Below are 27,116 nucleotides of genomic sequence, written 5' to 3'. Positions count from 1 at the left end.
GTTTGTCTCTATACTGATTTTAGTGGGGCTTCATGTACTCATCATGGCCTGCATTCAGGAGAGGTGCCAGAAGAGTAAAACTATGTTAGCACCAAACTAAGGGGCAAGAGAAATAGTAAGACAGACTTTCCTTGGAGAAAGAAGCCATTAACAGATGGGCAGAATCCTGGAGCACATAAGATGTAAAGCTAAAAAACCAAATACTCAAGCCTCCATGAATGCTTGTCAACAAGACTTTAATAGCAGCGGTTTTAATAAGCCTCTGAAGGATTTAATCCAAAAAAAGTTATTCAGCCACTATAAACATACTGAAAAAGCAGATGGGTTTACCTGTAACCACGGATGACTAAGGGATTTGTCAACACTGAAACGTTTTCTCATCTTCACTTGAAGCAAATTGTTTATTAGATCAATGGCTGACAAAGAAAAACAGAACAAAAATTATATTGTTTAAATACTAATTACTTCTGTCAACATCCACATGCTGCAGTGAAAATGAATTTATATGTGTGTGTATCCTACTGAACTCTTTTAATCAAGCTCTTGGATTATACTTTGCTTTGCTTACGTTAAATGAGGCTACAAAATAGGTATGGGGTAACCTTCCCCCCATATTGATGTAAACACTAAAAACACTAAAAGCTTTACTATAGTACTCATTAATCTTTTCCCCTACTGATTTTAGCCATTTTCAGAAGTGCCAAAATGATTTGAGCATAATCCTGCATTCCAAAACACTGTAAGGACTTCCACTGCAGGATGCTGTTGTGTATGTTCCTCCACACCTACCTGTGTGTTAACCACATACGCATCACTAATAACAAAGCTGGCATTGCAGAGCTCCAGAGACCAACCTTGTAAACTTCTAGATTTTTCAGACCTGATGTTTAGATGCAGGATTTTTTCACTTGCTAACGTATGAAACTAAGGTTCTAGATTCAACTTCAAACTGTTTCTCTAATTAGAGTTTAGATAAAGTCTGTTTTGAGATCAGCATTCAGAAAATACACGATTTCTCTTTTCATTAGGACATGATTTCTCATTTCATTAGGACTTTGGGGAAGTTTCAGGTTATTCATCCCACTCCTCATGCATGCAATTAATTTTTCTTGCTAAATCTATTGGCTTCTCCTGCCCTGAAAACTATCTAAGACGTTGTAATTGACAATTTATCTTTCACAAAAATATGCCAAGTCATGTCTATCCATTTCAGCATAGTCTATTAAACTCAAACTATCAGTAATTCTCACACTCTTATCTGAAGGGACTTTGAGGTTTAAGCATTTTAATGTGTTACCTACATATAAAGACATTCTAACAGAGAAAATTAATTTCTTACCTTCACTAGAAATCTCCTTCCAAGGATTTGGTGGGTACATAAATGCTGCATTTTGGATCTGATCATTTATATCCTCATCTTCATTAAACGGGAATGTACCACTAAGGCTCACATAGACAATAACTCCTACTGACCACATGTCTAGAGAGCGGTTGTAACCTTTACTCCTGAGCACTTCAGGGGCAAGATAAGCAGGTGTTCCCACCACCGAGCGCCTGAAAGATTTTTCACCAATGATACGTGCAAAGCCAAAATCACACAGCTTCACCTGCAAAAGAAATATATTTTTGAACTGAGAAATCTCTGCTTGATCTACAAAGGATGCTACTGCCCACGATCTGGGTGACACCCTTTCTGCTGTCATTTAAACACTGTACGCACTAAAGCAGAGACAAAACATCACATAAGCCAGGTCAAGGTTTTAGGTGGCTGGTTTTGCAGACCGCAGATCAACCACCCTTCAGACTAAGACCTGAACTGGCTCGCACCAACTCAGGTCTGAGGCAGTTTGTGTAGGACATGGATGGCCACCAGCGTGCAGGTAAGGACAAAAAACTTGGTTCCAAACTCAGCTTATTTTCAGAGACAAATGCGCGCCCTTACAAGGCACAGAACCAAAACTTAAAAAGCACGTGAATCCCAGCTAGATCACATTCCTCTTAATCATATCCCTGAAGCTGGAGGCTTCAGCTACACAGAAGTCAACTCAGACCCAGCCAGCTCTGGACAGGACAGTCCAATAATCATCCACATAAACAGCATCAACAGCTGCTGCCTGCACTGATGCTCGAAGCTGCGTGGGTCTGGGATGGTTCCGGGATGGTTCCTGGACTTGAACACAACAGGCACTTGCACAGGTAGAAGGATCCAGATCAAGCCCAGCACTAACCCCAAGTTCATAAGCCCACTTCAGGCTGTAAGAAAGAGCAATGCCCTAAAGGCGTGCAAGTGACTCTCCAAAAGTCCTCTCCACTTTGCATTCATGTCACAGGACTGGAAGCAACCCCTTGATGCTGCCTAGCAGCTTTTAATTTCAGTATATCATCCACAAAATCCATACTATCCGAGGTATCTAAGGTAACAGTTGACTGGGGTAAGCGTTGACTGTACCTAAACACTAATATCACTGAACAGCATTTCTCTTACAGAAATTAGCTATTTAGTCACTGTATTTATGATGTAATATCACACATACTGACGATGAAGATCCCTGAGCAAGACTAGTGACAGATGTGCCAGTCCCTTTTCACAACAGCTTATAAGCAACACAGACAAGAGCAAGGAAAAGAAGGAGATGCACAACAGGTTAGAAATTGTTTCCCAGGGTCAAACAGCACTGGAACAGAAACAAGGACTGGTCTTGAAGCTTCAAGTCCAGTGCCTTTTCCACTGGAATATTCTCACTAATCCAGAATAAGCATAAAAACAGATGCAGTCTACTGAGCCTTTCGCTAAGTGCTGGCAGTAGTTCTACTTCTCAGGCTCCTTGGAAGAAAGAATGCTGCTGCACAGCATTGCTGTGAGACATCATCCAGTTGAGGGGGGGGAAGACACAGCTATAACACGTACCGTTCAAGTAATTCTAGACTAAGACAGTTCAACAATCCCACAGGAGGTCATTTTTTATGCTGCAATGACTACGTTTCTTTAAAAAAAAAAAAAGAACAATTAAAAATAATGAAAAAAGTGGATTTTAATCTTCACTTACTTGAGGGAATGGCTCTGCAGATGCTAGTAGTACATTTTCTGGTTTTAAATCACAGTGCACAATATTCTTGAAGTGTAAATTCCTCAAAGCAACAAGTATCTACAAAAAGGAAAGAACACTTTCAGAACTATTCAAGCAGACCCGAAGTGTCAAAATCCAGGCACACTAACCAACGCAGTAATTTGTATCAACGTAGTCTTCAAGTACTGTTTTTTCCAGCCTGTCAAGACTTGGAGCTGATGGGTTTTATTTTCCTCCACTCCCCACCCCATCTTTTTGAATGCTTACTGTTTTGACATGCATCTTTGGATGTTCATAATATCATAGTCTTTGGAAAGAAGGGTAAAAAAAATAACACAATTAACATCAAAAATTCTTTCCATGTTTATTCAGCTACCATTAGATGTGCAGTCCTCTGCGCTGTCTCTTTTAAATAACAATACAGAAAACGCCTTCTCCAAACTCCATTCTCACATAATTACAAAAGACAAATCTAGCCTTTCCTCTCAAAGTAGAGAGACTGAATGCCAACCTGAGTGACCATGAACTTAGTTATTCGTTCAGGAAGTCGACTTTTCTCACTGGAAAGAATCATCTCTAGCATATCCCCATGCAGCTTTTCCATCACAACAAAGACCCGTTCCGGAGTTTCAAACATACATTCCAGGTTCACAATCCCAGGGTGGTGCAAATTCTAAAATAAAGTAGTATAGATAAATCACTAAAATAAAACAGCAAGAAATATCCTGAATTACACAGAAATGTTGTACCACAAATCAAAAAGCAGTTAAGAGTTTAAAGAGATGAAAAAACAAAATGTCTGAGGCAAGAAGCTAGCTTGAAACAAACATCAACCCATGAAACATGCCAATTATCGCTATTCAGACTAATTTGTTTTAACACAAATTATCTGTAATAATTAATTTTACAGTTGATACACTCCATAGCTTGAGTACAGAACATGCAAGAACAACACTCAGACTGAGGAGCCAGCAGTGAAGACAGCAAAAAATAAGTGTCCTGCTACCTGAGACAATGGAGCCAAAGTACATGTCTTCAGTGGATCTCCTATAGGGGGTAGATACCACCCCCAAGTTACCAACTCTACCAAATACTCAGGAATTCCCATTCTTCTAAGATTCCCTCTTACAAAAAGACTCACAAATCACATATGCAGATTTAGAAATCAATTCAGAGCGCTTACACGCATTACGAAATCTCATTAATGGAGTTTTGTCTCAAATAACCAACGTGATACAAAAATACTTTTGTACCTGGAGAATGGCTACTTCATTACGAAGCTGACTTTCCTGTTTAGTTGGAAACCTCATCTTGTCAATGACTTTGATAGCCACATCTCTTCCAGTCTTCCTATGTTTTCCTAAACAGAAAGTCAATGTCAGCCATCAAGACACAGAAGCAATTCATAGCTATAAAACATTACAGCAGACATTCCTATTTGGGGAAATAAGTATATCCTGTACAAGTGTACAGTATTACCCTACTTGTATATAGAATTGCAACTGGTATATACATAACAAGAAGTGACCGGCCTCGACAGGAGTGTTGTAGATAAATTTAAACTAGTTACTACTCCGCCGTCAGGTATGCACGTTGACGTTAGAGGTATTCAGTGAAGATTTAGCTTATGCAAGGGACCTGCATGTGAGCAAGTAATACCTGCTCCCACAGGATACTGCCTCTCTTCTGTAAAAAAACCAACAAAACCATTCAAGACCAATGTGAAGACAGATCTACAAGTGGTTTCCTACTTTCCTGGGTTCCACCACACGAGAGCATCCTGCAATACACAGGATGTTTCAAGGGCTGTGCGAGTCGCTGCCAGTGCTCACCCAGCTTCTCCACAACTGCTGAACTGGCTCCTATCGCATTCACATCAGAGAGGTTAACGGGATCACACACTGCAAGACCTTGACATTTAATACTAAACTAATACAGAACAGTAAGTCTGCACCAAAGGGAAAAAAAACCATCATTATCTGCTCAGTGAAGGGTCTGGAAGCTATTTTAGGAAACGGGACAAGACACACAGCTAGAGTGCGAGCAGCACAGAGGACTCCACTGGCAGCGCTACAGGGAGCCCAGCTATGCCTCACTAACTGCCCAGCCAGGCCACACGGGCTACCTGCAGGCAGGGCTGGTGGCCAGGGCTTAGGCAGGACATCGGAACGGCTCCAAAGGCTGCTGCGCCAAGCAGCCAGCGCACCTGCCTTAAACATCACCGTGAATAAAGGGTCAAAACCTGGCTTATCCTCACCGGAGAAAGGCAGGCAGTTATTGGAGACATCATGCAAGGTCCACAAGGGTTTGCAAGGTTATGACATAGAACTAACAACTGGAGAGCACACAATACGTTTTAGAAAGATTACATTAGTCCTAAGGAAAGCACGTGCTGGATATGGACTGTCACAGGCAACAGCATAAAGCCATAAGTCTCAAAAGAGAGATCCGGGCACTTTTGTCATTTTGTCTGTTAACAAATCAGCAATTTTTAGGCAAAATATTAGAAATCACGGCACACAACTATAGTTTAAATAAAACCTTAGATTCAGGGAATATTATTCTGGCTTCACTAGACATCAGATTATACTGAAATGTGGCAGAAATACCGTGAATTACAAACTAGATGCAAAACGCTGAAGAGAAATGCTAGGTTGCAAGAGAATGTAAAGCAAAACCACCAAACTAACAAAACACTGAACTACAGAAGCTAGACTAGAGCTAAAAATTGTACACAAAGAAAGACTAACAGAAAAGCAGCCTGAAAATTCCTTCTCCCAAGCAAAGCACAACCAACCAGGTTTCAGTGCAAGTTTTACATCAGTAAGAAATTGTCAAGATTATTTTTTTTCTGCCTTCATTTTTCAGACCCTCCAAAACTAACCAAGGTAGGAAAAGCAGCGGGAAACTGTTCTCACTGAAAGAGGTAGATACCAGTATCCACAGGAGGTGGATAGCAATATCCTGGAACTTGATTTACAACTTGTAAATCTTTGTTGAGAACAAGAGGACAAAAAAAAAAGATCAAAAAAACAAAAACCCACAATCAAACCAACCAAATAAACCCCACAACAATGGAAGCACCTATATTTTATCTTTATTAATTTAAATAAAAGGTCTTGTTACCATCATTTCAGTAAGCCTACACAAGTGGGGAGAAGCCAGTATTAGAAGTTACCAGATTAGTCTCCCCAGACACCAGAAACAATTAAGCAGGGGGCACAGCAAGAAAAGAATATTCTTTTATATTCTCTTTTCTTGCTCTTTTAGCTTGAGATTTTGTTTTAAGAAACTGTGTATGCATTTCCTATATATTTTAAGGCATTACTATGTGAAAAAAATGAGTATTATAGAAGCCTTTTATAAGCATTTATTATGTTTATAAGCACTGAACCATGCAAAATACCAAGCTGAGATTTACCTAAAAGACAATTTAGGAGAGTATGTATAAGAAGTAAAACCAAAACATTAAAATACCGTCTGCATTTGTGCATGTTCTTTTCATAAGAGAGGGAGCACACTGATTCACACTATGATTTAAGAAATACAAAGGGGAAAAAACCAGACACCTCTCAAAAGTGATGTAAAACCAGACCAGCAAACTGCATTTCCATCAAGCACTTCAGAAGTACAGAGAAAAGTATCTAACTACACAACAGGCACACAGAAAAATCACAGCCACAATAGTTCTTGACTAGAAAGACAAGACAGAAGCAGAAAGGTTACCACTTTTAAATCATTAGGTATCACTTTTCCTTTCTTTGCAGATTTATGGTCTGTGATTTTCTCAACACTTGAGATAGAACACATGAGATTGGGGGGATGGGGTGGTGTATGGAAAGAAAAAATAGAAATAAACAGGAGTTCATAAGATGCATTTCTGATTTTTTTTGTGATTACACACTATAAATAAGTTATATGTTGCAACACAGATTTTTTAAAACTGAAAGTGATAAAACTACATTTGAAACCTAATAGTGAGACCTCTTGACAAAGAATTCCTCCCTCTACTTCAACCTGCTGACAGAAATTCATAGTAAAACTGTTTGCATAAAATACATCGGTAATATGTTTGCATAAATAATGTCAAACCATAACCTCAAATCTGTATTTTTCCAATTGCTTTTGGCCACACCTCTCATATCATTAAAAACAGGTATAACTGACAGCCTCCTTAAATACATGACTGTGTTTATACATAGATATACATATATAATACATGACATATACTACATAATACAGACAACAGTGTTAGAATTTGCAATTTTAAAAAAACCAAATCATCAACCAAGGCCAAATTCAGACTAGAGATTACTTTGTATATAACTGTGGTCAAATTGCAGTGCATATTGTATACTGATTTTGATGCCAGGGCAAAACTCCAAATGCAAAAAATGAATTGTGAGAAATACTGTACATAAGACTGCAGACACACACAGTAATCCAAACAAAACTTTTGACAAGATGAACTTCACCTTGACATCCAGATACAGCTAAGTAAATATGAAAAGGCTAATTATACCAAGAATACAGACATTCTACCTTAATAAATGCATAACAGAATCAAAAGTAACTTACCTCCATACACAATACCAAACTGACCAGAACCCAGCACTTCATCAGCAAATATTTGGTACACGGAGCTGATATCCTAATGCAGGAAAAAAAAGAAATCACAAATATCAGGAGTAATCAAAATGTTCACGAGCATATTAGTACTGGCTAAGCTGTATTTACATTTGGCGTTAATCGAACCCTGCAAAGGGTGCCATCAGTACCCTGAATGGAGTGGTAAAAACACAACAAACTTGCTGAAGAAGATCCATTTAGCTGCACCATAAGCAGGGACACACATTCGTACAAACTAACCGCTGTGCCTGGTAAGCAGATTACTTCCTGTATACAACAGGCTTCATTAGCTACAATACCCTGGTGTTGCTCTCTCACCCAGAGGTGTTACTAGTAATTACTCTGTAATACCCAGGTAAACAAACACAATTATTATACAGCACACGTGACTCACCACATTCTCCTGGACCTGGCAATTTGAAACGGAGATGCTTAGAGATAACTCTTCTGCAATAAAGAAGACACAACCCAGTAAGTAAATAGGAAGGGTAGGCTTTTTCTAGTAAATAGAGGAGAAAACAAAACGGAAAACCTTTACTGACTTCTAACTCAGTCACGGTGAAACAATTTTTATCGATGCTCTGCAGAAACATCATACCCTGGAACTCAGATTTCACAGAATGATTAGATAAACAACCCTGGGAGTTTTGCTGGGATTATTTGTCTATTTCTGTCATATTGCTGATTACAAAAATGTTAGAACAGTACAATTATGTAGACAACAGAGAGCTGGAGAACCAAAAGCAACAGTAACATGGCAACTGTATCCGAGTTCATTAAACTACTAAGAATTTCTGGTAGCGATACAGAAAAATACAAGGAAAAGGACAGATAGATCCCTTATACTCTAAGAATGTGGTTACTAGTCCTCTGTGGCATCAAGATATACAGAATTAATGCGTAAGAAAAGGAAACAATTGACCAAAGCAAGTAACAGAAGACCTGATAATTAAAAAAGCAATAAAAACCATACTATAAACAACCTTGTTTCATGGATGAGCCACAGAAGCATATCAATCTTTGGAACATAAAAGCACATCTAGGAAGTGTAATTTGCAAGTAAAAGCATCAGATAAAAAGCCCAGGATTTTCAGCCTGCAGCAGATGTTGGCATGAAATTATCATTACAGGAATAACATTATGATGCACGGACAAGAAGAGATAAGTCAGGGAAGGCAGAAAACACTTCCAAGACAGAAGTGAAGCAACTCAGGCAAATGGACACCTATCATTAGTTCTGTTAACTTTAAAAAAAAAAACAAAAAAACACCAAAGAAACAAAAAACCAAAAGTAGAACAAATTCATCTGCAAGGTGGACAGATGATATACTGTAGATTTACCAGCATTTTGAAAAGGGCCTATATCACCCTAAGAGCAGCCCTGAACTTTCAGATACCATTTCAGAACACAAAGAAAGCGTCTGTATTTTTATTTTTGCCACCTGTGCTTTATCTCAAAGAAGGAATTTACAGACTTAAGATGGCAACAAATACTAGCTCTGACAGACACTCACTACTGCATCTGAAATCCAAACTGGAATTTTGTAAAAAAAAATATGTCTACTGATTACTGACTATAGTCAAGTCTGTATTGGAAGCATAGTACAGAACACACGGGAAAACAAGAAGGCAGAGAAAAGTTACTAGGTCAACACAAACTGCAGCATGGTTGAAACAGATACGAGAAAGTGAAGATACAGTTTTTGAAACTGTTAAAAGAGAACACACTGAACCCTCCTTCACAGATGACAACAAAATATAAAGTATCTGGTAGGTAGAAATTGAGTTACTCTTTCCAAATAAATCCATTATTTCTAGTGTTTGAAATCCCTAAGAATAAGGGCTGAAAAACAGTCACTTGTGAAGAATGCAAGAACGCAATGCCAGGATTCAATAGGAAATCTATACCAGGTAACAATTTACTAATCTCTTTGTCATTTCAGCTCAGACCCCCCCCCCCCCCCCCCAAAGACACATCCCACCCCAACCACCAGGTACAAGGACTTTTTCCCACGGGTTAGACTGGAAGGGCATCCTCATGTCCAGCTATTTCCTGGCCAGAATGTGGTATCAATTGACTAGCTAGTGTCTTGTGGACACTGTGATACTTGCAGCAGCAGGGAATTTGTTGTATTTCAAGCACTAGCAATGTCTCCCTCCTATTTTGGTCTTTTCATTTAAAAGAACATATTTAAGGCTTTGAGGGTTTTCTTTTTTAACTAAAGTCTAATTTTCTTCAAGGCTCTTGGGATACATCTCATGGCTCACTGTGTTGGAAGAAGTATGAATGGACATTCTGTGGGCTTTTTAGAGTTTAAGAACCAACCTGAGTTGTCTAAGAATATGCAAACACCACTCCACACTACAACTTGTAGTAGTTTCTCATACTCCTACAATCCTAAACATGATTAAATACTTCCTCTCTGGATCTACCCCTGCAGCTCTATTCCCTACTACTGTCAATTTTAATATAAAGTTATTACTTATATCTGAAAAAACTACTGATTTTGGAAAAGCAACTGTCTTTGCAAGTCTCTCAGCAACAGTAAGCCTTAGGTTCTAAAAACCAGAGAGCTTTGGTGTACATACATATATGTACACATTTGCAACTAAGAATTTCATATCAGAAGTGGCGTTTTATGTACGTGTAAGGCCAGTTATGAAGTACCACCTTACAGGTATGTTTTGTCACTGTAACTGAATACAGATACCACTACTGGCATTTCATAGTTTACCATTTCAGACCGTGGCTGCATTTTCAGAAAGTCCCTTTACCTCAGGCTAGCATTTACACGTTCTTAACTGTTGCTGACACAGAACAGCCAGATTCAAGAAACAGAGAAACTAACCTCGATCTCCTGCAAGAGAAAATTTTGCTAAGATTAAGGAGTACCTGGAAGATGAAAGGGAACTAAAGAAAGCAAGCAAAAATCTCAGTACAGAATGTGAATGAATGTCATTGGAAGGAACAAGGAGATGTCTGAAGGGAAAGAACACAATATAAAGTTTAGTGGAGCCTTGATAACGAATATGATCCTATGCCAGAGAAAGAAAAGGAAGGCAGGTGCATAAAAAGAAGAATGGGGTACTTTTTGTTAGTACCCACAGCTCAGCAAAAGTTCTTTCCATCACTGGCAGTATTTACATTGCATCACTAACGCCTTTTCTTCTCCTTAACTACTGACATCTCACAGATTTAAAAAAAGAAAATAAAATAGAGATAACATCAAAAAACATCCAAATCTAGTTCTTTCAGAGTATATGCATATAGTCTGAATGTATTTTACTTACTTAATAAAGTATATTAGAAATATCTAAACTAAGGTCCCTTTTCATATCCAGCAACTACATTTGAGTTCTTAATGCTCCTACGGTGAAGCCCTGCGATATGGATCCATATTGTAAATCTGACTCTTAACTACTACTTCCTGCTACAACGAATTCAAGGATTCGCCCACCCTCCACGAGCCTGAGTGTCACTTTGTAGAGACTTGCGGAAAATTATGGACCCAATTCAGCAGAGATTAGACAGGCAATACTTCACTCTAAATAAGCACTTTTCTGAAAGGATTCTCCAGCGTTAACAACTTCAGCATATGAATAATAGCGCCTTGTCTGCCTGCTTACTGTGATCTTTTCCTTGTCCTGCAGCAGTGCAAACGCTAGCTTGAGGAGTGACTGGCATCAAAGCCTGACGAATGGCTTTCTCCCAGCCCTGAGCTACGTCAAGTCCAACTCCGGTGGCAGCAAGAACAGGACTGTGATGACCGCTACCATTGTTTTCGCCAACAAAGTACACCATCGTGTCAGTGATGATCTCAAAACAGTATGGGTTGCTGCCCTGCACCACGTTTGAAAAATCTCGAGGCTGAGTCACCTGGAGAATTTCTGAAAGTGGAATCTCCTGAAGAAAAATATTAAAGATTAAAAAAATGAAAACGCACGTAAAATTTTAATATACTGATACTCAAAACTTAAAAAGCGTTTGCAAAGAAATCAAAGCAAATACATCAGAACACCAAGCTTCATAACTAAAGTCAAACAAATGAGCATTGCCCACCCAGAGTTTTCTGAATTCCTCTATACAAGCCTAGAGAGACTTCTAGCCCCACCACAGCTGTCTCCACTCAACTACTACTTTCTGCTCAAACAGCATTTACACTCAGCATGAGACATGTTCCCACTGCATACAAATGATGCACAGCTACAGAATAACCATTTTCCCCACTGTAGTTTATACAGCTTAGCTACAGAAGAACAAGATGGGGAGGGGGGAGGGGAAGTGCAACAAGACAACATTAAGAAGAGGATGTGGTTATGTACGCTAACCAGTAAGCACTGCTTCACATATCTGAATCATTTTGGGTAAAGTTTCTCTTTCATTCAGATATTAACAATTTCTACTGACTCCTCTACCTTGCCAGTTTAAGATCACGGTACAAGCAGTACTAGTGAACAGATCTGAAGGAAGAAATGGTTGCAAGTCCACACTAGCTGGAGGAGGACATTCCACATACATGGGGAAGGTGTACAGTGCACGTCACTTGCAGAGCAGTGAACAAGCAGGTGAACACTGGGCTGGCATTAGGGGGATGAGAGACAGTAGCCGGTTAAGATGAAGAGCAAATAAACATAAAGGGAAAAACTGTGAATGATGCTAACAGCAATGACAACCTGAGATTAAAGCAGTCAAAAAAGGGGTGCAAAGGGGCAAGTCAAAGGACTAAAAGCAGTGACATAACGGAGCAACAAGCAAGGAACATATTTTACCAGCTGTGTTTTGAATGCACAGGGCAATACAAGTATCAGAGAGGTCTGAGAAGAAGAGACTGCATTGGTCAAGATAGGGATGAAAAGGATCTGGGCAAGTTTAGCTGGGTGTACAGAGAAAAGGCTTGATCTTAGAGATGTTATAAAGGAAGAAGCTGCAAGATTTGGACCCCCACCTAAAGGTGTAAGACAAGAAAGGGAAAAATCCTGTTTATACATTGGAACACATTTTCTGAATATTCCGCCATTGAACACATTACTATATTAACAACATACAAAACTTACTGCTAAGCTTCATTCATTTAAAATTTTCCTTTAAATCTTGCTCGCAACTTTCAGTTGTACAGTCAGAAATAATTTAGTTTTGGGAACCTTGAAATAAAATATATAAGCATGCAAACTTCCAGTCACTACTTACAGAACAAAAAAATCCTAGCCTTCATCAGACTCGAGGTCAAACAATTTTTCTGGTAATCGAGAGGAAAATTTAATATGCTAGGTAATTCAGGAGAACGTTACACGTAAAATGTAAGGAGACAACATACTCAAGGGGATTAGAACAGGAGCTGCAAGCAACTTCTCAAGAGTTAGTCTTAGTCCCTTTCAGTTAGAAGCTTTGGCCAACAATTGACCTGGTCACAGTTTTGATTAAAAAAGATGGGGAAATGAAGATAATGCTATACTGCTCACAAATAGGTTTCTTTTCTATAAAGCACTGAGTAAATCAAGTGTAACAAAATTATTACTCAACATTAATTACCTTGTAATATTTTGTTCCAGATTCATTTTGAAATAGCGTGAGGCATTTGCTGTCCAGTCTCCAGTAATGTCTTTTTCTCTACAAAATGCACAGTATAATAACATAAGGAATAAATCACTGCTATGGCTTTTTTAATTTGATTATTTACATAAGAAATGCTTTAAATTACTAAGGTAATAACATTAATCTACAGTTGCGTCTTAAGACTAGATACATGAGATAATATGCTTTGGTAATAGAGATTTTTTAACTCAGGAAGAGGCTCAAAAATTACTTCCACAAGCTAGAAAAGAGTATCACTTACCTTACAGTAACAGCAGTGACAACAAGTTATCTCATACAGGAAAAACTTATCTACACAGGTTTCACTCCAGGTGCATAAGCTCACAAACCTCAATTATTTTAATTTAGTAACAATTGTGGGGGTCATGCTTTGTCTCCCTCAGTGCCCTCACACCAACATCACAAGGGATCAAGGACTGAGCCAGCCTAACAAGTCCTTAATTCTTTTGTCAACATAGACCTCTAGAAGGTCAAAGCACACAGTGGCAAGACAGATTATGAGATTCACATGGACAAAATATCCTGTGCGGGGGGGGGGAGGCAGGAGCGGAAACAGAAATCAAGACAGACTAAATAGCCATTTTCTGGAAGTCTCCATCAATAAGAAATATCTTCTCCACCAAAAAGTAACATGAATAAGCTGTTGCACATAACACAGTCTCATAATTTTAAACAGAAGAACATTCCTCAAAACAAAAAAAACGTTTATAAAGCTAATATGGCTGCATGAATCTAACTTACTTTGTTTGCACCACACTCATACAATTAGAAGCCCATCCCCATTTTCCTGTGACAAAAATCCAAGACCCTCAGCTCTGGCCTAGGATGACAAAGTTTGAAACATAATACCGCAGAGCTTAAATCACTTCTATCATGGGGAAGCTAAGACTACCTGCAGAGGTTAAACAAAGAGAACTAGGTCATGAATGGATTTAACTAAACGGAATTCCCAGCCAGCACTGAACTGAAGCTGGGTGAAAGCATAAGGGTGAACCTGTCCTTTGGACACATACACTTTTTATTAAATCATGAATCGGGGAAGACCTTGGAGGTGGGGAATTAAGGAACAGGTTGGTAACTCATGGATTCGCAATTTGCCCATAGCCTATTCTGAGAAAGGATGGGCTCAGAGTGAGGAAAAGAATACAGACAATGATACAGAAACTTCTCATTATAAAGGGTGAAATATCTTGTCATCCACGCTCAGTGAGAAGCATAGATATTGCAGTTACAATGAACCTCTTCGGAAGGACAGAAAGCCCCGGTTGTTTCAGGAATAGGAAACGGTCTGACATGGCTGAGAGCAGAGCGGTCAAGGGAAACAGCCCATGTCGTCATGCCTAATACAGAAGTCTCCTCCCATTAGGAAGCTCTGCGAGATCTTGCTTGGCTGAAGGTGTCTTGCTTTGGGGCAGAACACTCCACTTCATTTGAATGGCCTTTTTCAGTAGATGTCATCTAGGTAGCGGCCAGACTGCCAGACGAAGAAAATCAAAACTAAGCTAAGGTGTACAGTCTGATCACTGTTCTATGAGGAGGTTCAAAAAAGTCCCTGGAAAAATTTACTGGCTGTACTGACAGATTAAATCAGAGTCAAATACCAGGTCTGCCCTGAATAGTTCTGCTAGAACTATTCATCTTCACCTGCTACCTGGACTTAGTTTTTCCGTAACAACTGTGTCTGTTAAATAGCCTTGGCTGGAATCCCATATGCTAAATACTTACTTTGGTTTGTGATAAATATGCCTAGGTATTAGAAAACTGTACTTTAAAGAAATGTTTTCTAAGGCAGTTTCCAACAGAGCACTTGCAGTAGTCTGTTTAGTTGACAAATAGAAAAAGTAAAAATACTACAGTAACCTGAGCTGACTAGCGTCACCCCTCAGCTCGATTTCAGCAGATCTTAAATAACTTTGCTTCTCTAAATTCCTGAAGTGCCCTTCAATCAGAACCTGCATATAGAGACAAAGACTGCAGAAGTATTGATGCTGCCTTTCATGAACAGTCTCAATATGACACACTGTGCTTCATGAGATCTGGGAACTTTTTCACTTCATCCTTTTCATTAATCTATCAAAAGACGAGACGATTGACTCCCCCTCATCAGACAACTCTAAGGGACACCAGTTACTCTTCCATATGTTGTTCCTCAACAGACAAAACCAAGGAGCTTGCCTAAGAAGGTTCAATTAAAAGATCATTATTGGTAGCACTGGAAACAAACAACGTAGCCTTTTTGGAGGATGCTTGCATACCCAGGGACATACAGTCAAGCCACAACTCTTAATTTCACTGACATCAATAGGAATGATGAGTTTGTGGGGGATGGTGTTCAATAATGCTTACTTTTAGATAGAGTGAATTGCTAGAGGAATGAAGGGCTCTCGTATCTACACATAAACACCTAGATCATTAGAATAATAGTGTCAACGATTTCAGTACACATCATATTTTATAATAATTTCCACCTTTCCATGTAGTAAAATAAATACACTGATATAAATATTTAGTTCAGCTGCTAAACAGAAAGACATAAGCAGATGATTCCAAATTATTATCTCAAAAAAGCTGAAATCTTGAAACGTGCAATTCGTTTGAGACAATTTAGAGACACTTCTTAAAAGGGTGAAGGAAAAATACTGTTGAATCACCACATGAAGAATTTTTAATAAACTGCAGTTTCTCCTTTGCACCATCTCTCTTTATAATGAATATCATGGCTAAGTTCTTTCAAATGATATTGTAAAACAGGTATCTAAATAAAACAAATAAAATACACTGGTTTAGAGAAATAATTTAACTTAATATAGGAAGGAACTGAAGTCACTGACCAGATTGTCTCTACTAGTATAGTGGACCATCCATCCTTCCTTCACCATTGTACTGCTCTTCCTCTTTGTGTGCTTGATGGACTGTACAACTCTCATGAGAGGAATATTATTGCTTGTGGAAGGACTAAAAAAAAGATAAGAACAGTTAATATTTAACAAGTTAAAATACAAAAGTACTGCAATTATACTGGTACTACACATTTAGCCCATAATTTTCAGGAACAGGCACCTTTTCTTCTCATACAAATCTCATCAACAGATGAAACTGACAAGTCATCCGAGCTCCCCCTGGCTCTCCACCTGCAAGTACTGCCATACTTAAAATTACAGAACACAGAAAAACCACAGGATTGAGGACACCTACAGAAACCATCCTCTCTCAAAACAATTAGCTGAGACTGCTGGTCTTAATCCAGGATAAAAATACAATTAACATCAGCATTGCTATTATTTTCTCTCGTCATCATAAGATGACTACGCTACTTCTTAATATTGTTATTGCACTAATACACTAATCAAGGTCCCTATCTAAGCATACTTTCAATAAACAGGGGTGTGCTGATTCACATCACAGCTGCACTAGAAAATTTTATCAATGCTCAGGATATTAACTGTCCTACAGACAAGGATCTGACTATCTCTGACAGGGTGATCAGTTAAACGTTCAGGTTTTAATAGCACTGAAGATGGAGTCAACCACTAAGTCACCTGCTTAACACCAGCACTCCTACATGTGGCACTAACAGAAACATTTGTAAACAAATGAAATTACAAGGGAGCTTCAAAACCAAAGATGTAAGGATGCTTTAACACAGCACACAGTTACATAGTAGAATTGGCTGCCACAGGTTGTTGTACATGCCAAAACCTAATTGCTTCAAATCTGATTAGAAATAAATGGAAAAATCCTACCTAGAGGTGTAACACACAAAAAATGCTATTTCCAACTTGGGAAGTCCCTCAGCTACAAATGACTGAAAGCTGGGGAGGTATCACTATATGCTCTTCCTCACATATTTGCTATTAAGCCCTGAGCAAAAACCACCTTTAGTTTGACCTAACACAACTGGTCTTATGTTATTAAGAATGACTTAAGAAAATCAGGATGATGCTACTTAGGATAACACAGAAAGTAACAAGACTAAACTTGATTAAAAAAACTGTGTAACAGTTATTGCATAGAAGACTTCAGAAAAGTCACATTCAAGATACAAAGTAAACCTTTGCTAAAATGCATATAGGCTATGATGTGACTATTAAAATATCTCCAGTAATTCCTTTTAAATCAACACATGTGTAACAGTAACTAAAGCAGGCTAAAGTCACAAAGACCTTAGTCATGTCTCAGACATGTTAAGCCATAAATTTTACCATGTTTTGATAATCTGGTTTTATTTCTTTGGTAACGGTCATAGCACAGCACATTTTTCTGATTAGAAGAGACTATACTATTTTAATTTATTTATGTTTCAGATTTTCTTCAGACAGGACAACTTTACAAAGAATTTTCAAGTTAAAATAATAATAAAAAAAACACAAATGAAAACACAACACTTAAGGAGTAGAACTGGGCTAATCAGAAATATTTTACTCACAATACTGAGGAAAGTATGTCTGGAGCAAAGAGATCCACCTTATGACTTACCTGATGGTTTTGACAGCTTCCTCATCTTTGTCTGCATCAAGGTCAGATGGATCCATAAAGAAGATTTTGTCCTCTGGAGGAGAGGGCTCTTCAGCATCATCTAGACCTCGACTACCATCACTGTTCATTTCACTGCTATCAACTTCCATTGGCATGTCCAAGTCCTGGCCTGGGCTAGCAGGTTCTGGAAACAACACAGGATTGAGGTATTATTTTAAATACACAATTAATAAAAAAAAAAAACAAACCCACACCACAAAGAAAACCCCCCAAAACCCCCAAATTTCTTCTTCGGGTCACATTTATGCAAATAAACACAAAACTACAATCAGAAGATACATAATCCTCAAGTTTTTGCTAAATAACGCAGAGCATGCTAATGCACATTATCAATTCAGTTGCGCTAAATGCCAAGGCAAGAGAGACCCAAATAAAACAAGAGTCACAGTGCAAGAAACAGAGTGAAAAGCTTAAGGTCTAAAAGCTAAATCACATTAATTCTGTTCCACAAGTTATCAGTGCAAATTAACCTTTCAATGGCTCGAGATGACCCAGAGAATTGTTCCCGTGCAAATGAAACTCTCCCTCAACAGAAACCCAATTCTGTTCTTGCTGCCCTTGTAGCCCAAAAATAGCAAAAGTAAAAAGGGAAAATGGGGGCCATGGTATTGCAGGAAAAAAGCAGAACAGATTTTATTCACATCTGACTCTCTGCTGGCAGAAGTTTAAAGTTTCCAAAAGCTGTACAACTTGCACTGTGGAAAATTAAAAATTAAAACATACAAATACATTCCTCTGTAGCGGGTTTCTTGGTTTGTTTTTCGGTTGGGTTTTTTTTTTTGGTCTAGGGAGAGCTCAATTTAAGAGTGGGAGAGAGAACAAAAAAACAAACAACTCCTTATGTCCACAGGGTTGTATGAAATCGTAGTTCCCAAACTACGTGCCCTAGCACCTTAGCATTGCAAGGGTGGTGAAAACAGGCTGCAGCAGCAACATGATGCACACTATTGTTCATGGCCACCAATCTCAAGACCTAGGCAAAAGCCTTGGAGCTGGAGAAGGCAGGCATGAAAGGATGGGATACGCTGTGCAACAGCAAGGGACCCACTGGCTAACAAGGCTGCTGCCCAGGTCTCTGAGTCAGCTGTCACCAATTTCATTCCCCTCAAAAACACGTGCATCAAGGATCGAGAGTTTGGGCAACAGTCACAGAATGGCTGAAGTTGGAGGGGACCTCTGGAGATCATTTGGTCCAACAACCCCTGTGAGCCCATTTCTCCAGCCTGTCCAAGTCCCTCTGGATGGCAGCACAACCCTCTGGCATATCAGCCAGTCATCCCAGCCAAAAGCAAAGTTGCTGAGGGTACACTCAGCCCCATCATCCAGATCATTAATAAAGATGTTGAACAGGATTGGACCCGGTACTGATCCCTGAGGTACCTTACTAGTTACCAGCCTCCAACTGGACTTCATGCCACTAACTGCCACCCTCTAGCCCTATACATTCAACCAGCATTCAGTCCACCTCACTGTCTGCTCATCCATCCCACCTTTCATCACCTTAACACTGGTCTAAGACTTGTAAGAATAAGACTCTAAACTTTTTTCCACATAGCGTTCCCCACCTTCCCCTTTCAACTCTGTAAGGTCTATTCAGAACACACTCCTACTTAACTGAGGTATCAAAAAATTAAGAGCGGGGTTTTTTGGTTTGGTTAGGCTTGGTTCTTTCCTTTCTCTTTCACTTCATAAAACACTGGCATAACTGGCCACTAAAAACCATGGATATGAGAAAGTCACAAAAAAATGGTATTTGTCTTCAGGTATTAACATTTGAAAATATGTATTTCATGGTGAACAATGAGCCGACTGATCACAACAGATGTTTAATTTTTGTACACTGAGGCTTCTTGATTTATTTCCCTTGAGCAATCTCAGGCAAAATATACTGTACTTGCCAAGACTGATTAAAATTAAAGTCGTCACAGTATAAGTTTTACAGTGAATCTTCTTAACTGCTAGAAATCTCTAGTGAAAAAAACAAAAAAAGGAAGATAAAATAAAAAGATGTAAAATATTCAGACGAGGGATCCAAAAGCTAATGCATCTTGTTAAGCCTCCAAAGATCTGTCAGTATTTGAAAGCACATCTCTCATCTTACCTCCATTGAAAATCACCTCTCCAAGACAGTCTCTAGGAACTTTAGACGCACAGCGTTTGTGACAGTTGAATCTGCAATCTAAAACAGAAGGTAAGTCCATGATACCAGAACCTTACTCCTACTCAAACACTAACATTCTATCATTCACTACTTCCACTGCAAGCTTCAGTTCAGATTCATACATTTGCATGTAACTGAAGACAGCACCAAATGAGGTCACCTCCAGAAGGAAATTAACAATCTTGTCCTGATGTCACATGTTGATTTGCCCAACCACTATATATTATGTCAGCGCTTCCCTTTCCAGTAGAAAAGTTTTCTGCTTCTCTAGCTTTCTCTGTAGTTCATGTTTTCCATTATGATGTCATTTTTCCCATCCTCTCATTTGTTCCACATCCTTTTTTCCATTGCTATATGATTTAAATCCCATCTCTATCATTTTTCCCCACCTGCTGCCTAAGACTTGCAGCCATCAGAGCCTCCAGGATCACACACCTATATCACAGCGCAAATATGCTCTGCAGTAAATCCCAAAGGCCAGTTGCCCTGTCATTCAGATTACAAATTTGGCTGAACACTGAAGCTCCATTTCTGCCTGCTGACACAGGGCAGACAGAATAATGTTATGTCCAGATCTGGCCTGACATGGAGATGGAATCTAACCTGGATGTGTGCCATTTCTACATCTGAGGTATCAGATGCAGCCTACTGAACAAAGTCCAGCATATGACAATAGCAGTATTAACAGGAATTTCCTTTATTAGCAGTATCACTGTAATTTTCAACTCTGTGTAACATCATTAATTTCAAAACTCCCTACTGCCCCCACAAATGTTTTCAAACTGATAATTTATTCCTTTTATGCTATCCAAATAAAGCTCATTGTGCTCTCCTTTTAAGGCCAGACAAGAAAAATTTATTATCATCCCCCCTGGTTTTAGTAGCAGAGAAGCCAAACTCTGGAGCAGAATACAATCCTGTTCAGCTTCTGAGTGCCTACAAGGAAACATCCTAGGATGAGACCAGTGAACTGTCATTTCTATAGCACTGTTTTCAGTCCATTTTACAGAATATGTTTACTTCCCTAATTTGGAGGGGGCTGGAAGAAACATATTTCAAATCCTACCAAGGAACTAGAAAGACTAAGAGCGAGACAATCCTAATAAATTAAACTACATCCAGAAACATTCTTGGGTACTGCAATGCAACTCTCTAGTCTAGGAAACAGTAAGAAATATTCCCTAGCATGCTTTTGGCCCACACCATTAGTACAATCCCAAACAGTTCCCAGGTCTATTTCATAAATCAGAGCATCACTGTTCCCAACATACAGCCACCCAGGCTGGGATGCTAAGAAAACTTGTTCATGAGTACAGGTCATTTTGTCCCAGTTGACCTCAGGTGTCCAGGAATGTTCTGGGCACATTTAGTTTATTACCACAAATACAGCCTTAGCAATCCCAAAGATCATCCTCAGAGTCCAAGTAGAAGCCTGGATGAATTCAAGAAATCCAGGGCTCTTACGGGTACTCAGGAACATGGGACTGCTGAAAGACCCCAAGCTTTGGGAATGTGCACAAGGAAGTCGATGGGAAACCTTAAGAATCTGTAGGAGAAAGCAGTATGAAAATATTTTGATTGTTTGATATCAACTCCCGATATATTAAAAATATTTATAGGATCATACTGCATAAATGGAGTACTATTAATATATTTGGTTCTGTCCTGTGCATATACATAACATTTCTCTAGGCTTGTTTTCCACACACACATGCTGTTTTGTCCCATGTCATTCATTCCCTGAAACTGACCTGGTAGCCCCATTTGTTCAGCTGGATATACAGTTACAACAACTGTATACAGTCAGTAGCATCTATACGTTAAAATGGCAAAGCACCTTTTCAGGCTTCATTATTTATGTATTACATGTATCCAAGAGACACACTGACTCAAAAAATCAAAAAAAAAATATCAAAACCAGTTCAGGATTCAGACTTCAAACAGGCTACAAAGACTGCAAATAAACAAAAACATAAAGGAAGGAGAAAACTGGTTCCTTACTTACGTAAGACAGCAGTATTTTAGTCAAAAGAAAGTTAACACAGCTATAAGCTTACAATTCTTGCTTTCTTCTACTAAAGAAAACTGAAAGCGTATTAAGCAACCTCTTTCCAAATGTTGACCTTTGGTACTCACATCTAACAAACTCACATGAGAGAAATTTAAAGTCCTTTACATACTAATGTTTATGATTCATCACTAGTTTTCTTTCCTGCAAAGCAGCTGACAGATCCGCACTATCCAGCAATAAAGAGCCAGAAAAAGATCACAATGTCATAGGAAGGGTCTGGGAACTGCAGTCATGCATCTTAACATAGGTTAAATAAAAACCTAAGCCTAATCTAATTCAGAAGAGGCACCTACCTGGATAAAATTTTTCCAGAAGATAATAACAACTATTCTGTGCTAGAATAACATAATGAAAACTTACAACTTCTTTAGTGATTAGCCTAGAAGACAGACATTGATCAAAGACAAGTATTTCCCATTTTTATTAATTTAGAATTATCCTTCTAGAATTAAGGTGTTCCTAATTTAATCTACATGTGATTACATCTTATTTTTCAAAAAAACACGCCCAATGCATAGTCTACTAAAACGAAAATGAGGGCTGCTGTTATCCTTTCAAAAATAGAAAATTTTTCAAAACTTACACTGCCCCATTTCACAGTATACAACCTTCTGCAACCAAAACGTTACGTTGAAAACAGTTTTAAATACAAGACCTTTACTGGAATTTATCACTGCAGCAGAACATTAAATGTTTACCTTTACACTGCATTCCTTGGCGAAACAGGCCCTTGAGCAGCCGTTTGCAATACTGGCATATGGTGGGGCGAGTGTAAGAATGAACAGCAAAGGTGTGTGGAACCTTCACTCTGCAAAGCACCATCTTCTCCATCCAGATGGGACGGCCACTCCAGGAGGGAATCCTCTTACTAGGTTCTGGGCAGCACCGCTGAATAAAGAAGGTATACATGATTTGCACCAAAACATGACTTTTCAAAGTCATGGCAGGTGAGAAGTCCCTGGTGACTGGGAAAAGGCAAACACTGCACCCATTTTTAAAAAGGGTAGAAAGGAGGACCCTGGGAACTAGCAACCTCAGCCTCACCTCTGTGCGTGGGAAGATCATGGAACAGATCCTCCTAGAAGCTATGCTAAGGCACGTGGAGGGCAGGGAGATGATTAGAGATAGCTAGCATGGCTTCACCAAGGGAAAGTCCTGCCAGACCAACCTACTGGACTTCTATGATGGAGTGACTACATCAGTGGACAAGGGAAGAGCAATGACTGTCATCTGTCTGAACTTCTGTAAGGCCTTTGACATGGTCCCCCACAACACCCTTCTCTAAAAATTGGAGAGATGTGGATTTGATGGGTGGACTGTTAAAACACTAAGTTTTAAATTAAGTTAAAACAAAAGCTTCGGCAATAAAAACAAAAAAGGCATTTAGTATTACACTGAACATTCAGCAGGATAAACTTACATTTACTCACATGTACAGAAAAACAAAGGAACTCGGCCTTGTACCTAAAGCATTTTAAGATGGCTGAAAGATGAACTGCAAACATGGTACTACTGATCATCTGAGCCAAGCATTTGAAATCGGACAGCACAGAAGAGGTGTCAGAGGTACTGAACACGCACATAGAAACCACAGTTAAATCCTGTGATAGGAGAACTGGTTACAATTCTGTGTTCACTGAATAGATCTTACCAATAGTTACAAACAACAGAATAAATATTTTTCATGACTCAGGACTAGGCTTTGTAGCCTCTAGCTAAAAAAATTATTTTCTTTAACTAGACAATCTATAAAGTTTATATTTTAAACTATGGTAAGAATCATTACAGTGTACAGTAATAGAACTAGATAAGTAGGAAAGATGAAGGGTCAAAAGCACTGCTTTTACCCCACTGTGAAAGCAGCAATGAAACAAATGTATCTTATCACTGCCTGTCCTGTCTTATGATCCCAATATACTTGCAGTATAATCAATAACCTCTCAGCAATCATCATAACAAAGAACTATTATGGATGACTGTTTTTACTGTAAAGCTCTTCATCCCTACACCCTCCTTGACAGGGCTTGGTTTTTTTAAGGTTAACTCTGTGAAAAGCTTAACAGCATTTCAGGAACACTCTCTCCATCTCCCACCATAAAAGCTTACAATTTGTACTGCCTTAACCAAGTAACTATTCTATACTGATACTGTAATTACAGAATAAATCTGTATTACAAAGGCAGCAAGGTGTTTTACCACTCCTGAAACCAAAGCTCTTAGAGTTCATATGAGTGACAGGCCAATAACAAATTTCTCCATGAAAGTTGTAATTTGCTTCCCTTTCCTCACAGCAATAATAGTTACCAGTGAGTGTCACAGCCTAAGACCCACCAGATTTAAAAAAGAACTAAAACCAATCATAATGGTTAAGCTCAAATCCTTTGTACTTGTTACAAGCCACTTGCAACACTATCTAGATCCCCAGAGGTGAAAGGATTTAAAGCCAGAAACTGTTCCCCCTTTCACACTACATACTTCTTCAGAGGCAGAGGATGTGTATTCAGCTTGTGCTGGTCTTGGGACTGAAAGCCCTGCTCCTGGCAAAGACACATTAGACAGACGCCTCTTTCTCACTCCACTGCAGTTATTTGGAATCTTGAAGGCACATCGCTTATGGTAGTTTAACCCACAACCTGAAAGATAAGGGTTTTTCAAACAAAAAACTCCCAACATTCAAATTAACAAAAATAGTACTAATATTTTGATATAGTAGTTAAAAATACGATCCAGGAAAACTGTAAAGGCAGAAATACTGTTCTGTTAAATTCTCTTATTTTAGTGTTCTTGGTGCAATACACAAACGGCTTTTTTTGCACTATTTGCTATAATACTGGTCTCCCGTCAGCCCAGCTCTAGAACAAAGCCTAAGGCTCCAAAGCAGCAGATCCGTGCTTCTCACTTCTCCTCCCACCAGGAGGCTGGCACCAGTCCCTCCTGCTGGAGCACAAGAGCCAGGGAGAAGGCAGTGAGCAGGCAGCGCCAGTACCTGACAGCAGGCTGCAGAGTGCTCCACAGCCAGCTGGAGGAAGGCCATAAGGAAAGGGATTCCCCTTCGGGAGTCTCTCCGAAGTCCGTGCTCCTTGTGCAAAGCACACACTTGTAAGCTAACTAATTTTTTTCAAAGCGGGAAACAAGAACACATCTTCGGACATTTGCCCAAGGTCACACACGGTTTGTGTTAATGCCAGGATCAGAACTCGGGTTTCCTGATGCACAACCCATTCCAACTCTATGAAATACTGTATTTATCATGTGCTAACATATTGCACAAGATACAATTTCTTCTTCCTCATCTTATACAGATACATATATACAAAAATACACTAAGAATCACAGACTTACCTTCACATTTTAATCCTTGTCGTACCAAACCCCAAAGCATCTCTCCGCAGTAGTCACAAAAAGTAGGAGCCTTGTAGGAATGCACATAAAGTGCATGAGGACGAATCTGGAAATCTTCAACTGTAGCCAAAGCTTTTAAAAAATTGCAGTAAGTTATGGTTCTTGCCACAGGATCAACAAGGATTGATGGAAAAAATAAATTGTTTTAAAAAAGGCAGATCCAAAGAACACTCATGAGCTGTTTAGACATCAGCATTTCACTGTACACTATTTAGATATGCATTTAGAAGATCACATACTTTTCAGCAGCTTTTTTATCGAGGAAAAAAAATCCATTGGATTCTGTAGGCTAATAGCCACAGCTGATCAACAGTATGAGTCACAACGTTGAAAACTTCACTAAGCTGAGAAGACAAATCCAACAAGCTTTGCTAAAATCAACAGTAAACGCTTGAAAGAGCAAGTTCATTTTCAAGCTGCTTTGTAACCTTCAGAATTTTCAAAGGACAGTTCTACAGGTTACATTTTTATCTTCTAAAGGACTTTTACTGAAAAAGTTTATTAGATTGAACCCTACCAAAACAGAACTGTGGATAGTTTCCATGGAACACTGGAAACTTCACTAGTAATGTCCTTTTTCTTAAACAAGCCTGGATATATTTAAAGGAAATTTTTGTCCTATTTCTTTGGAATGTAAAAAAAAGAAAAGAAACTGGTATTTTACATCAACATTACCTTGCCCTGATGGCTACTATTCTTTGATCAAATATATACTGCATATTCAGATTATCATGTCTGTTTTAAAACCCTGCAGAAAGAGGTTTATGTGTCTTCAAAATGCATCAATTTCTTTGGTCTGTTTATAAGGAAACTGTCAGAGATTGTCAGGAAGAGGCACACACAACAATTTTTCCAAATACGGCATTCACCAGGAGCGTTGAAAAGCTCAAACCAAGATGATCAACTACTGAACAGCCTAGACATGCCTACAACAGCAGGTCCTGAAACGCAGCCAAGGAACACAGCCTTATGACTGGAAGTCATACTTTATTGATCTAACTTACAAATCTGATCCCACGACAGCCAAGAGATCTCTTTTTCTAGAACATAACCTCAGTTTGGCACTTAGTCCTTGAAGTCTGAAAGAACTGCTTGATACTAGTCCTTTTATTTGTAGTTTAACCGCAGCCAGCTTTTGGTTGAATTCAACGAGTTATCAATGAAACACATACAGCTCAAATCAGTTAAGAGTTTGGGGGGGTTTTGTCCTCATTATTAAAGAGTACCACAGGTTAATAGCCACCACTCTAAGGAGAGTTTATCATTAAACTTTATCATTTAAAATAAACTGTTTTCAAGTACTATAATAACCATTAAGAGGCTGTCCTTATATTATGATTCAGCAACTACGTTTATATGAAGCCTTTTAGCAGTATAAACCATCAATGGCAAAAGCTACAGAACAGAAAGACAGATCAAAGCAAGAGAAAGCCAACAACAGGGCTGGAAGAGCAAATTCTGAATCCTACCTACAATTCAGCTTCAACAATTATGATAATAAACTTATATTATCATAATTATAAATTCATATTCTTATAATTCAGATTTGTTTATAATAGTAGACCTGAAGAAGATTAAAACATGACAATGAAACGATAGCAAAACTGTGTACTGGAATTTCAGTACCACATGGATTTTCTTGGAAACCTCTACCCC

The 27,116-nt window shown here is 38.8% G+C and overlaps 1 protein-coding gene across 1 annotated transcript in view; it reads right to left on the bottom strand.

The window, feature by feature from the left end:
* The window catches only part of PRKD3 (protein kinase D3), a 45,815-nt gene that overhangs the window by 3,740 nt on the left and 14,959 nt on the right, over positions 1–27,116 (bottom strand). The window contains exons 4-18 of the mRNA XM_040611490.1: positions 25,401–25,532; positions 24,534–24,691; positions 22,757–22,946; positions 19,928–20,005; positions 17,767–17,950; positions 16,122–16,245; positions 13,228–13,305; positions 11,325–11,601; positions 8,092–8,144; positions 7,647–7,719; positions 4,322–4,428; positions 3,580–3,741; positions 3,048–3,146; positions 1,340–1,607; positions 331–416 (exon numbers count right to left, since the gene is read on the bottom strand). Coding sequence (XP_040467424.1) covers positions 331–416; positions 1,340–1,607; positions 3,048–3,146; positions 3,580–3,741; positions 4,322–4,428; positions 7,647–7,719; positions 8,092–8,144; positions 11,325–11,601; positions 13,228–13,305; positions 16,122–16,245; positions 17,767–17,950; positions 19,928–20,005; positions 22,757–22,946; positions 24,534–24,691; positions 25,401–25,532 — 2,069 coding nt within the window. The remainder of the gene's footprint in view (positions 1–330; positions 417–1,339; positions 1,608–3,047; positions 3,147–3,579; positions 3,742–4,321; positions 4,429–7,646; positions 7,720–8,091; positions 8,145–11,324; positions 11,602–13,227; positions 13,306–16,121; positions 16,246–17,766; positions 17,951–19,927; positions 20,006–22,756; positions 22,947–24,533; positions 24,692–25,400; positions 25,533–27,116) is intronic.

This window comes from Falco naumanni, chromosome 12, assembly GCF_017639655.2.
Source record: "Falco naumanni isolate bFalNau1 chromosome 12, bFalNau1.pat, whole genome shotgun sequence".
Taxonomy (NCBI): domain Eukaryota; kingdom Metazoa; phylum Chordata; class Aves; order Falconiformes; family Falconidae; genus Falco; species Falco naumanni.
Note: the sequence above shows the minus strand (reverse complement) of the source record. Positions and strands in the feature narration are given on the sequence as shown.